Consider the following 12,764-nt stretch of genomic DNA (forward strand, 5'->3'; position numbering starts at 1 on the left):
CATCAACGAGTGAATGGATAATCCAGATGTAGTGTGTGTGTGTGTGTACACACATACATATATATACAATGGACTATCAGCCTTTACAAAGGCTGACACATGCTACATCATGGAGGAACCTGGTAGACATGAGCTAGATAAATACTGCATGAGTCCACTTCCGTGAGTTTACCAGAGGTGTCAGGTCCATAGAGACAGACTGGACTGGCATTCCCAGGGTCTGGGGAGGGAGATGAGATCAGGTCAGTCGCTCAGTCGTGTCCGACTCTTTGCGACCCCATGGATCGCAGCACGCCAGGCCTCCCTGGGAGGGAGATAGGGATGTTCATCTGATCGGGCGGAGTTTTGGTCTGGGAAGATGAGAAACTTGTGGATGATGGGGATGGCTGCAAAACGGTGTGAACATGCTCAATGGCTCAGAAATGTGCACCCCCAAATGGTAACGATGGAAAAGCTCACATCATGCGCGTCTCAACACAATAAAGCAAGCGGAAACATCTCTGAGAACTGAGGAGCAGGCCAACTTGCAGGAGCAGAAGTCAGCCCAAGATGGGTGTGTGAGCGACAGCCCGAGGCCTCGCCCGGGCGCACGCTCCGCCCACCTTCACCCTGGCCTCTCTGGCAGGGAACGCTCGCCCGCCACCAGGGGCCGCTGAGGCCCCAGCCCGCGCATGCTCGTGCACACCCCGCCCCGCGCACGCTCCGCCCGTCAGCAGCCAGGGGCCGCTGTGGCGCCCGCGCGCACCGCTTCCCGGCGCCCCTACTCGCCCCGCGCGTCCGGCTGCCCGCCCGAGCTGCTGCGCGGGCCGCCTCACTCCTCCCCAAGATGGCGGCCGCGGCACTGCTCAGGGGTGCGGCTCCAGGGTGCGGCGGCCCGGCCTGGAGCTGGCGGCTGCGCGCGGCCCCGAGGCGCCACCTGGCTCACAGCGGCTGCTGTCAGGGTGCCGACTCCGCTAGCGGCGCAACATGGGCCTGCTTCCTGCTAGGCGAGCGTGCCCTAGTGCGCGTGCGCGGGCCGGACTCGGCGCCCTTTCTCCTAGGTCTGCTGACCAATGAGCTGCCGCTTCCGGGTCCTGCGGTTGGCGAGGCGTCAACTTCGGCCCGAGCGGGCTACGCCCACTTTCTCAATGTACAGGGACGCACTCTCTATGACGTCATTCTCTACGGGTGAGAGCGTTTTGCAGGACTAGCCACGGGGGTCGGGGTATCACCCAGGGAAAGGGCACCCGGGAGCGGGCCTGAGAGGTCTTGGGGGGTAGGCTGCTATGGTGGGCTCCCAAGGGTAGAGGCAGACACTGGGGAGGGACGGACAGAAGGCAGAAGTAACGACATCCAGAGTCGGGGTACCTAGGGGAAGACTACTACTAGCCCGGGACGGACATCCAGGAAAGGACATGCACGACGGGGAATCCAGGGGAAGGGACATCTGGGAATCTGTGCACAGGGTGGGCCGAGGTGAGCCCCCAGGAGAGGGCACCTGAGGAGGGAAGGAGCGCCCAGGGTAGGGCACGAGGAGACCCGCACAGTGGGCAGAGGACTGAGCACCTGGGGAAGGCAGCCATAGGTGGGCTGGAGCCAGCTCCGAGGGGTGGGCCGCGACAGTGACTCGCCTGGGAGCATTTACACCTGGCCTCTGCTCATGCTCAAGCCCACTGCACGGAGAAGGAGCCACGCTGCAGGGAGCAACCCCTGTGCCACTGTACCACTACTTCCTGAGTTCTCTGGTGTACACGCATTTCTCTCCAAAATCTCTCCGTATTCAGTGACATTAGCGTTTGGTGTCCTGTAGAGCTTTCCGTGTTCACTTGCTTAGCTTTCTCAGACTTGGTTTCTCTAGAACCTCTTATGCAGTTCCAGGCTGTCGCTCTGCCTGAGGCCGCCCGGAAAACTCTTCTGTTGTGGGTTTTTGTCTGCATCTTCCTAAGTGTACTTCCTGCCTGCTGGAAGTGGCTTGCTGAGAGGTAGGATGCTTCAGCGGACCTTTGACTTCTTCCAATGGTTTTACCCCGTAACTTGTATGTGTGAGTCAGGCAGTCAGTCGTGTCGGACTCTTTGTGACCCCATGGACTCCTCTGTACATAGGATTCTCAAGGCAAGAATACTGGAGTGGATTGCCATTTCCTACTCCATACCCGATAACTTGGCTGGTCCTAAAACTCCACTGAAAATTGTCCCAGAAAACGTTGAAACCACAACCTGCCTTGCAGCTGCTGGCATTGTTGTCAAGAAGCCTGTTGTTTGATTTCTGAGCCTTTGTGTGTGGTTTTTCTCCGGGCTCATCTTCATCCTGATGTCTTGAAGTGTCATGATGATGTTGTATTGTATTTTGGGTCTTCATTCATGTCATGTAGCTAGGCACTTGGTGGGCTCTGTGACTCTGTAACAGGGATCAGTAAAATATGACCCTTGGGCAGATTCAGCTCTCTGTTTTTGTAAATAAAGTTTGACTGCAGTGCTACATGTCCATTTGTTTATATCCTCTGTGGCCACTTTCGCTTTCCAATGGTAAAAGTATAATTAATAATGTAATAATGTAGAGATTGTGTGGCCTCACGCCTAAATTATTTTCAATGTGGTCTTTTACAGAAAACATGTGTAGTCCCTGCTCTGTGTCCCCTCTTTCAGAAATACCGTTGTCCTCATCTCTTTTATGTAATTATTATCTTCCCAGTAGTTGCTTAACCTCTTTTAAAAACTACATTCTTTGATTATCTTAAGCCCGCCATGTCTGTAACATTCAGTAGCCCCTATAATGGTCATTTCGGTTTTTAATTAATCAGTGTTGTAATGATGTTTTGGTCCTCAAATTTTCTTCCTTGAGTCTCCAGTCTGACTTTATATCTTTCTGCCTTTGCATTCTTCCTATAATGAAGTTATATCCTGACAAGTCACTTTACGGTGTAAAAAAATATATATTTTTCTGTTTCTAGTTTTTTTTTAATCTTTAAATCTTTTCCTCTGGTTTGGTGTGCTTTTGCTTAGCTGCTGGGCCATCAGTTCTTGTCAGCAGGCATGTACACGGTAGTTCTTTCTAGGCATTGTGTGTGCTGTGATCCGTACTGTAGAGGGGTTTGTTTTTCTCTCTGTTCACTCCTGACAGCGGGTGTGCCACTTGCTATCTGTGTGCTGAGGGAGTTGGAGTGTACTGTGATGATGTCCCCTGACCCTGGTTGCTCTTCTGAGATTCCAGCTCAAAGTCCTTTGTGGGGAGTGCAACCCCAGCGGGTGGGGTGGGGTCGTCGTTCCATCAGAGAGAGACAGCCCGAATTAGTGGCCCCACTTCTGAGCAGTTGGAGGAGGGGAGACGTGAGAATGCTCCCTCGGATGGCTGCTCTAGGGCCTGGGGGCTGGGTGAACCATGCCCAGATTCCTCTCTCCCAGCTCTGCGCTGGCGCATGGGGTGCTGAGCCTTCTGGGCTCCCGCCCTGCCCTGATGTTTCTATAGGGATATGTTTCTGGTCTGACACCTGCAGTTCATGAGATGTGCTCCTTCCCCTCCTGGTTGCTGTTGACCGTTTACCTACATCTGATCTCAGTGAGGTCTGCTCTCGGAGGGAAGGGGCCACGCTGGCAACTGGGTGTCCCGCCTGGAAGCCTGTGGCCTTCTTGCTTGCTTCATGGTTACTCTTTGCCTGATGTTTTCTCTGTTTATCCTGTCTCCAGAATTTTTCTTTGTCTTCCTTTTTGGCTGTGCTGTGCTGACTGTGGGATCTCAGTTCCTTGACCAGGGACTGAACCTGGGCCACAGCAGTGCAAGTCCAGAATCCCAACCACTTAGGCCACCAGGGAACTCCCTGGAATTTTTCACCGAAACTGTCATGCTTCTAGTTTCCCATCCTTGAATTGTTCCTTCCTCAGTGCACCCTGATCTTGTTTCCCGAATGTAGCACCATTTCTCAGACACAACTTTAGTCTTTGGTTTTTAATGTAGACTCTTTACGGGAGTATTCTGGTGGCCTAGTGGTTAGGATTCCAGGCTTTCACTGCTGTGGCCTGGCTCCATTCCCTGGTTGGTGAATTGAGATACTGCAAGCCACGTGGTGTGGCCAGAAACAAAAAGGGAAAGCCTTTTTAGAGCAGTTTTAGGTTAATTGAGAAGGCGGAGATCTCTCATATACGCTCTGCTCCCACACATGCATAGCCTCCCCCATATCTGCCTCTTCCTCCAGAGCAGTACATTAGTTAGAGTTGATGAGCCTATATTGACATCAGAATTACCCAAAGTCCTTAGGTCACGTTAAGGTTCACTCTTGGTGCTGTGCTTCCTATGAAATGGGACGAATATTTAATCACGTGTATGTACCACTGTAACACCATACAGAGTGGCTTCACTGTCCCGAAATACCCTTTGTGCTTTACCTGTTTACCCTCCCTCGTGACTCTCACCACCACTGAAAGGGTCCTTTTTGGATCTGAAACTGTCTCCAGTTTCCCTTTTTCCAGAGTGTCACATAGTTGGGAGCACAGAATCTGCAGCCTTTTCAGACCGACTTCTTTCTCTTAGTAATATACATTTAAGTTCCCTCCCTGTCTTTTCAGGGCTTAATAGCTCATTTCTTTTAGTGTTGACTGATACTCTGTTGTTTGCATGCACCAGTTTGTATATCCATTCATCTACGGAAGGACTTGCTGTTGCTTCCATATGGCTGTGATGATGAGTAAAGGTGCTGTAAACATCTGTGTGCGGGTTTTCTGTGTAGAGGTTAGTTTTCAGCTTCTTTCGGTAAATACCAGAAAGTGCGACTGTTAAGACTGTAAGGTAAGAATACGTGTAGTTTGATAAGAAACCACCAAAGTGTCTTCCAAAGTGGCGGTATCATTTTGCATTCCCACCAACAGTGAGTAAACACTTCCCGTTTCTTCTCCATATCCTCACCAGCCTTCGGTGGTGTCAGTATTCTGGATTTTGATCATCCTGATAGGTGTGCACTGGAGCTGGCTTTAATTTCCTCTTCCCTGATGACAAATGACATGTAACATCATTGCATATGCTGTTTGCCACCTGTACATTTTCTCTGGGGTGATGTCCAGATCTTTGGCCTAGTTTTAATCAGACTGTCTCCTAATTGTTGAGTTTTCAGTGGTTTTGTATGTTCTGAGTGACAGTCCTTTGTCAGATGTGACTTTTCAAACCTTTTCTCCCAGTCGTGGCTTGACTTATCGCCTCAGCTGGGGCTTTGTGTTTTGAGGTCTCTCCTCATCCTGACCGGGTGCTTGTTAAGTACTGGCTGTTAGAGGAGTCCTGCAGGTTTTGCGAGCTGGGCTGCTTGGCTTTTGGGGGGCCCAGGCGTGCCTCTGGGGGCCACCCTGGCGGGCTGGCTGCTGAGGTCCGCTGCTAGCTCGTCTCCCTGCACGCCTTTCCCTGGTGTTGGTCTCAGCGGGGTCGTGCTGAGCCTGGGCGCAGCTGGTTTCTGGGCAGTGTGCTCCGTGTGTGCCTGGCAGAGGGAGGGTGGGACGCGGGGCTAGTGCACCTCTTCACTCAGGTCCGCCCGCCAGGCTAGCTGGTGAGGCTGCGGGTGCCCTCAGCCTCCTCTTCCTGCCACTGTGGTTGTGCCCTCAGGATGGGCTGCCAGTCTGGGCAAGGAAAACTGCGGGATGCTGATATACATCTCACGACACGAGTGACTTTTGGGGGATGTCCTATGCAATGTTTGGGAAGTACTTACACTAGAGAAGTTATTCAAAAATGAATTTTTTTCCTGAAATGCAAATTTGATTGGGCGTCATGCATTTTATCTGGCAGCCCTGCTCAGGGCCTCTGTGCTGCGTGGGGATATCTGTGCTTGTCACTCAGGTGTGGCTGCTCCTGGCACAGAGGAGGCTGAGCCCAGGGGTGCTCTCAGTGTCCAGCAGTGCCCAAGATGGCCCCACAGAGAATGTTCCAGCTCAAATTGTGCTGGGCCGGCTGAGCAGAGGCTCACCGCGCGTCACCACTTCCCCTGCTGACCTGTCCCCCGTTACTTAGCTGCGGCAGGGGCAGCAGACAGTCTGATTTGGGGTGGTGGGGCGCAGGGGTGCTTTGCAGCCTTGCTGGCCCTGAGGGGCTGAATGGCACAAGGCCATTTGCACAGGTAGCTCAGAAAAAAAGTGCCTGAGCCCAGAACCTGTCCGTTCTCCACCCTGCTTCTCTTGAACCCTGTGGAACGTTGGCCCCATGAGAGAGATGGGGCATCAGCCTGGGGCCTGACTACCCTGCGCCCTGGTGGTCCCTTAACCAGCCTTCCCTGGCCCCTCCCGTGCTGGGCCTTTGCCTTCCTTGGGCCTGGTTTTACCTGCATCTGTCTCTCCTCTCTCTCGGGTTTACTTTGCCCCTGTGGCCTCACATCCTGTCCACCCATGCCCATTTCTTCCTCTTGCCAGTATTTCATAGTTTCTGTCTGCTTTCTTATCAGAGACTTAAAAATAGAAATATACCCACAGGTGGTTAAAAAACCTAGTAAAGGCTTTTCATGAAAACTGACTGCCCTCTCCCTTCTCACTGGCATGAACCCATCTTCTCCAGAGGCAGCTCCTGTTTCAACTTATTATTTTGAAATAATCATAGATTTACAGGAAGCCACAAAAAAATGAGCAGGGAGGTCTCATACACCCTTCACCCAGTTCCCTCAGGGGCAACATCTTGCCTCCGATAGTCCAGGGTCACATGCGGGGGGAGAGGGGGACAAGGGCCAGGCACAGGGCACACTCAGGTTCTTCCAGGTTTCCACGTGCTCGCTTGCATGCAGCTCCGTGATTTGATCACACACGTGGACCTGTGTATCTTTGATGAAGACAGAGCTCTTCCGTTACCATCAGGCCCGCTTCTGCCCTCTGTGGGCACAGTCCCCTTCTCAGCCCCTCAGCCAGTCCCCTGCTCACTCTCCATCTTTATGATCCTGTCATTTCAGGACTGTCATACTAACAGAGTCTTTTGTTTCACTCACCTCGATGCCCTTTGGATTCATCAATAGGCTCCTCCTTTTCCTTGCTTAGTAGTATTCCCTTGAGGGAGTGGACTATGGTTTGTTTACCCATTCACCCACTGAAGGATATTTTGGTTTCATTTCGTGACTGTTAAGAATAAAACTGCTTCTAATGTTTATGCCCAGGTTTTATGTAGATACCTGGGGTGTTTTCTAGGATAAGTACCCAGGAGTGCAGTGACTCGATTGTGTGGTCACTGCATGTTTAGTCTTATAAAGAACTGCAAACAGTTTTCTGGAGTGTCTGTTCCATCCACATTCCCACCAGCAAGGTCGAATGGTCCATCTTTTCTGCATCCTCGCTGCCTTGAATGTTTTTATTTTAGCCATTCTGATAGCCTTGTGCCTTGGTATCTTGTGGTTTTAACTTGTCTTTGTGTTGTGATAAGTGACTTTGAACTTCTTTCCATGTGGTTATCTGAGGCAGCACCGTTGAACTCTCCTCTCTTTTCTGGCAGTTTAATTCCGTCTGTAAGTGATCGTTTTCCCAGCCCTCAGCTGATCTCATTTTGACCTCCTTTGAGGACTGTTTGGAGGGTGAGGTGATAACCTGACTTGCTGCGGCAGCCTGCTCTTTTGCACTTTCTTCACATGCTTGTTCCTGTACTTACTTACCCTTGGCTGATCGTTATGTGTATGGTCCTGACAGTTTGTGCTGTAGGGTGAAGCCACAGAAATCAGGGCACCAAGCAGGCTTCTTCTTCTTCTTTTTTTTTTTAAATTGTTTTAGGAATTCTCTGGTGGCACAGTGGATAAGAAATCTGCCTGCCAATGCAGGGGACATGGGTTTGATCCCAGGTCCAGGAAAATTCCACATGCCATGAAGCAACTAAGCCTGTGGCCTGGAACCACTGAAGTCCACACACCCAGAGCTTGCGCTCCACGAGAGAAGTCACTGCAATGAGAATCCATCACACCGCCACAGAGAGTCGCCCCCGCTCGGCGCAGCTGGAGAAAGCCCATGCACAGCAACAGAGACCCAGCACAGCCAAAAACAGATACAGAAATTTGAATTGTTTGTTTTAAAAAATACTTTAATTTGTTGATACCGTTTTGGCTGTGTGGGCGTGCATTGTGGCACGCAGGGTCTTTGCTTGCGGTGCTTGGGCTCTCTGTCACAGAGCGTGGGCCTCTCTCTCGTTGAGGCCTGCGGGCTCGGGAGTTGTGGCCCTCCTAGTTCCCCAACAGGGATCTAAGTGGAGCTGCCTGCCTTTGAGGGCAGATTCTTAACCTCTGGACCACCAGGCAAATCCCTCCCCCACCACCACCCCAAGCAAGCTTCTGTAGCTCTTTCCTTGGTGGGCAATTGACTTCTCCAGGGTAGCACTTAACCCTTTCCTGCCTGGTGAGAGGGTCAGAGGCACAGCTGATGGGTCCCAGCTGATGGCCTTTCTTTCTGATACATGCTCCTGAAGGTTTTACCCACTTCTCTGTCTCAGCTGCCATGCAGCTGTGGGTCCTTGCTCAAGCCACATCTGTAATCAGGACTCTAGCCACGTACTCCTCTGGGTCCTAGACATCTCCACCTAGGGCCCCTCCATCACATCTGACCGTGCGCTGGCCTCTCTGTGCTCATCTGTCTGTAAGGGCCCCACCATCCATCCATCAGTGACACCAGGATCTGGGGTCATTCCACTGGATGTGGGCTGCCTGGAGTGGGAGTTAGGAGGGCTCTGGGACCCTGACCAGGTTGCCCGGCTTCCCTAGGGGAGGTAGGAAGTGGGCGTGGGCTGAGTGGCCTCCCCATGCACCTTACCTGCATTGGCTGTCTGCCGCCCTCCCAGCTCTTCCTGCCTGTCAGCCCCATTCCCCCCCCCACCCCGGCCCCGAAATTGACTGTGTGCCCTGACTTAGGATCCTTGGCTTATTGGTGCATCTCAAGGCTGCTGCTGCTAAGTCGCTTCAGTTGTGTCTGACTCTGTGTGATCCCACAGACGGCAGCCCACCAGGCTCCCCCGTCCCTGGGATTCTCCAGGCAAGAACACTGGAGTGGGTTGCCATTTCCTTCTCCAGTGCATGAAAGTCAAAAGTGAAAGTGAAGTCACTCAGTCGTGTCCGACTCTTAGCGACCCCGTGGACTGTGCAGCCCACCAGGCTCCTCTGTCCATGGGATTTTCCAGGCAAGAGTACTGGAGTGGGGTGCCATTGCCTTCTCTGTTCTCAGGGCTGGAGGTGGCAAATTCTGACCTTAGAGTGGCCATCTGTGCCATCTCACCTCACCTTGACCACCGGATGCCACTGTGGTCCCAAGGCCCTGCTTCGCACCTGTCTGGCCAAGGCCTGTCCTTCCCCGGCCGGACTGTTTCCTGTGGCGCCCTCCCTGGGTGTGGAGGGGTGCTGTGCTGTGCAGCATTGCCAGGTGGTCCAAGGGGGCCGGTGCACTTGGGCGGCACAGCCACCGTGCCGGGACCCGACTGCAAGCCCTTCCCTCGGTGTGCCCTGCCACCCCCTCCTCTCCCCGCAGGCTCCCTGAGCGCTCCAGTGAACAGCCCACCTTCCTCCTGGAGTGCGACAGCTCCGTGGTCGATGCGCTGCAGAGGCACCTCTTGCTGCACAAGATTCGGCGGAAGGTTACGGTGGAGCCGTGCCCAGAACTGCGCGTGTGGGCCGTGCTGCCGTGCGCGCAGGGGGAGGCCGGCGGGGCGGGGCCGCTGCGGAAGAAGACTGTGTGCGCCCCAGTCCTCACCCGTGATCCCCGGACTTACCGCATGGGCTGGCGGCTTCTCTCCCAGGATGAGGGTTCAGCCCTGGTGCCCGGGGGCCGTCTTGGGGACCTCCAGGATTATCACCGGCACCGGTACCAGCAAGGTATGGACCTGGGGAGAGGTTAGGTTTGGGGGGCTGATGCTGGACGGGGAGGAGGGGCAGGGTGGGACGTGAGGGGACAGGAGGGGTGTGACCCGGAGCCCTGGGAAAACTGCATGGTGAGTCCAGGCCCTGGGAGGAGTCGGGATAGAGCAGAGTTCTGGGCTCAGGGGTAGGGTCTTCTCTAGTGGGCAGTATTGAGGCCCAAACCGGGCAGCTCACCCAGAGACCAGAGCAGGGGCCGGAGTTGGGACCTGGAGGATGCAGAGGGACCCGGAAGACTGGGGGTCAGATGCTAGGACTCCTACAGGCCAGGACCGCTGGCCATCCTGGGTTGAGCCCCCAGCTCTGGAGGACACCTCAAGCCTCAGCAAGCCTCTCCCCACCTCTGCAGGTGTTCCCGAGGGTGTCCACGACCTGCCCCCGGGAGTGGCGCTGCCCCTGGAGTCCAACCTGGCCTTCATGAACGGCATCAGCTTCACCAAGGGCTGCTACATTGGCCAGGAGCTGACAGCTCGCACCCACCACATGGGTGTTATCCGGAAGCGCCTCTTCCCAGTACAGTTCTCAGGTGCCGTTCCTGGCGGCGGCATTGCCCCCGGCGCCTCTGTGCTCACCGAGTCAGGGCAGGCAGCCGGCAAGTACAGGGCAGGGCTGGGGGACGTGGGCCTGGCCCTGCTGCGGTCTGAGAAAATTAAGGGTCCTCTCCACATCAGAACCTCTGAGAGTGGCCTTGTGGCCCTTACTGCGTCTGTGCCAGACTGGTGGCCCACCGCCACCAAGTAGCCTCGGATGCCCCTGCGCTCCTCATCTACTGCACCCTGTAGCCAGCCCCCACTTCCTTGGGTGGCCCAGTTGAAAGAACACACCCTTGGGGGACCCCAAGCATTTGTGGGCTTCCCAAAGCTACTGACATGGCAGGGGATGCTCGTGCATACAGCCCTGGCGTTCCCAGCCAATCATGCTTCCTAGGGACCGTCCTGTGCTCAGGGTGGCTGTCCCTTCCTGGAAGCTTTATGGCTGGAGCATCAGGAACCCTCTTGAGGACTGAAGGTGGGTGGAAGTGAGCCCTGCGCCTGCCTCTGTCCTGGGCAATGCTGCAGCTTCCACCAGACCCTGGATGAGATTCCGAACCATACTGATCTGGAGGTGGTTCGTCCGTCAACCAAGGACAGAATGTTCCAGGATGCCTCCCGGCTGCCCACACCCTCTGAGCCTGCTTGGGCAGGCTTGGGAAGGGAGCATCTCAGTGTCTGGGGTGGCTAAAGGGGCAAGTGGACTCTGGGAATTGTCTTACCATGTTGACTGGGGGCATGTGTCAAGGTGGGAATCTTGTGGCACCAGGTGGAACACAGTGTCTTTGAGTAGAGGCACAGGCATTGCTCACACCCACCAGAGTCCTCCCAAGCATACCTCTGTGCTCAGTGGCACCAGCTGGGGGAGCCCCAGTACCGTTTTATACCACATCTCCGCAGCTTTGGCCCCACGGTGGCGTGGGCAGTCCCTTCCTCCCCTCCATAGCCCTCCTGAGCTCAGGGTAGGGAGTGGCTGCCTTGGGATGGCGTGCCCAGGGTGCAGAGAAGAGCTTTTGCTTGTTGTACTCGCTGCTGTTTTCTGACGTCGTCATGTCTTCATAATAAGAGGGTGACTTACTTTCCTGTTTTGAACCACTGACTTTGATTTTCCCACAGCAATGTGAGTCTCGTGGTTACTGGGTGTCCCACCTGCTGCCCCAGAGTGGCTATTAAAGTGTGACCCGCAACCAGCCCATGTGGAACTCTGGCTTCTTTCTTTCTTAACTGTATTTATTTTAAATGTTCATTAGAGTGTTGTTGATTTACAGCATTATGTTAATTTCTACTGTACAGTGAGGTGAATCAGTTCTTCATATGCATATATCCAACTCTTTTTTAGACTGTTTTTTCCATATAGGTCATTATGTAGTATTGAGTAGAGTTCCCTGTGCTATACAGTAGATCCTTATTGTCTCTTTTATATATACTGGCGTGTATATGTCAATCCCAATTTCCCAATCTGTCCCTACCCCCTTTCCCCACCCCTGGTGATCACAGGTTTGTTTTCTACATCTGTGACTATTTCTGTTTTGTAAATAAGTTCATTTGTACCATTTTTTTTTTAGATTTCACGAATAATCTGTGTCATATGATACTTGTCTTTCTTTGTCTGACTTACTCAGTATGACCATCTCTCGGTCCGTCCATGTTGCTGCAAACGGCATTATTTCTTTCTTGTTTATGGCTGAGTAGTATTCCATTGTATATGTGTACAACATCTTTATCCTTTCTTCTGTTGATGGACATTTTGGTTGCTTCCATGTCCTGGCAATTATAAAATAGTGTTGTAGTAGACATTGAGGTACATGTATCACTTCGAATTATGGTTTTCTCTGAATATATGGCCAGGAGTGGGATTTCAGGATCATATGGTAGCTCTGTTTTTAGGTTTTTAAGGAACCCCCATACTCTTCTCCATAATGGCTGTACCAGTTTACATTCCCACCAACAGTGTGGGAGGGTTCCCATCTCTCTATACTCTCTCTCACACTACTGTTGATAGATTGTTTTTGGTGAGAGCCCTTCTGACCAGTGTGAGATGATACCTTCTTATAGTTTTGATTTCCATTTCTCTAATAATCAGTGATGTTGAGCATCTTTTTGTGTGCGTTTTGGCCATCTGTATGTCTTTTTTGATTGGGTTTTTTTTTTTTTTTTCATTGGGCTACATGAGCTGTTTGTATGTTTTGGAGATTAATCCCTTGTCAGTGGCTTCATTTGCAAATGTATTCTTCCATTCTAGAGGGTTGTCTTTTTGTTTTGTTTATGGTTTCCTTTACTGTGCAAAAGCTTTTCAGTTTAACTAGGCCCCATTTGTTTATTTTCATTACTCTAGGAGGTAGATCAGAAAAGACCTTGCTGAGATTTATGTCAGAGTTTTATAGTGTCTGGCCTTATATTTAGGTCTTTAATCCATTTTGAC

At 52.6% G+C, this 12,764-nt stretch overlaps 1 protein-coding gene across 1 annotated transcript; it reads left to right on the forward strand.

The window, feature by feature from the left end:
• Window positions 1–709: 709 nt before the first annotated feature.
• On the forward strand, window positions 710–11,537 carry IBA57 (IBA57, iron-sulfur cluster assembly). Its single transcript, XM_027548760.1, has 3 exons — window positions 710–1,167; window positions 9,427–9,770; window positions 10,162–11,537. The coding sequence occupies exons 1-3, from the start codon at window positions 827–829 to the stop codon at window positions 10,551–10,553; spliced, it is 1,077 nt and encodes a 358-aa protein (XP_027404561.1). The 5' UTR covers window positions 710–826; the 3' UTR covers window positions 10,554–11,537.
• The last annotated feature ends 1,227 nt before the right edge of the window (window positions 11,538–12,764 follow it).

The sequence above is a fragment of the Bos indicus x Bos taurus genome, chromosome 7 (genome assembly GCF_003369695.1).
Source record: "Bos indicus x Bos taurus breed Angus x Brahman F1 hybrid chromosome 7, Bos_hybrid_MaternalHap_v2.0, whole genome shotgun sequence".
NCBI lineage: Eukaryota > Metazoa > Chordata > Mammalia > Artiodactyla > Bovidae > Bos > Bos indicus x Bos taurus.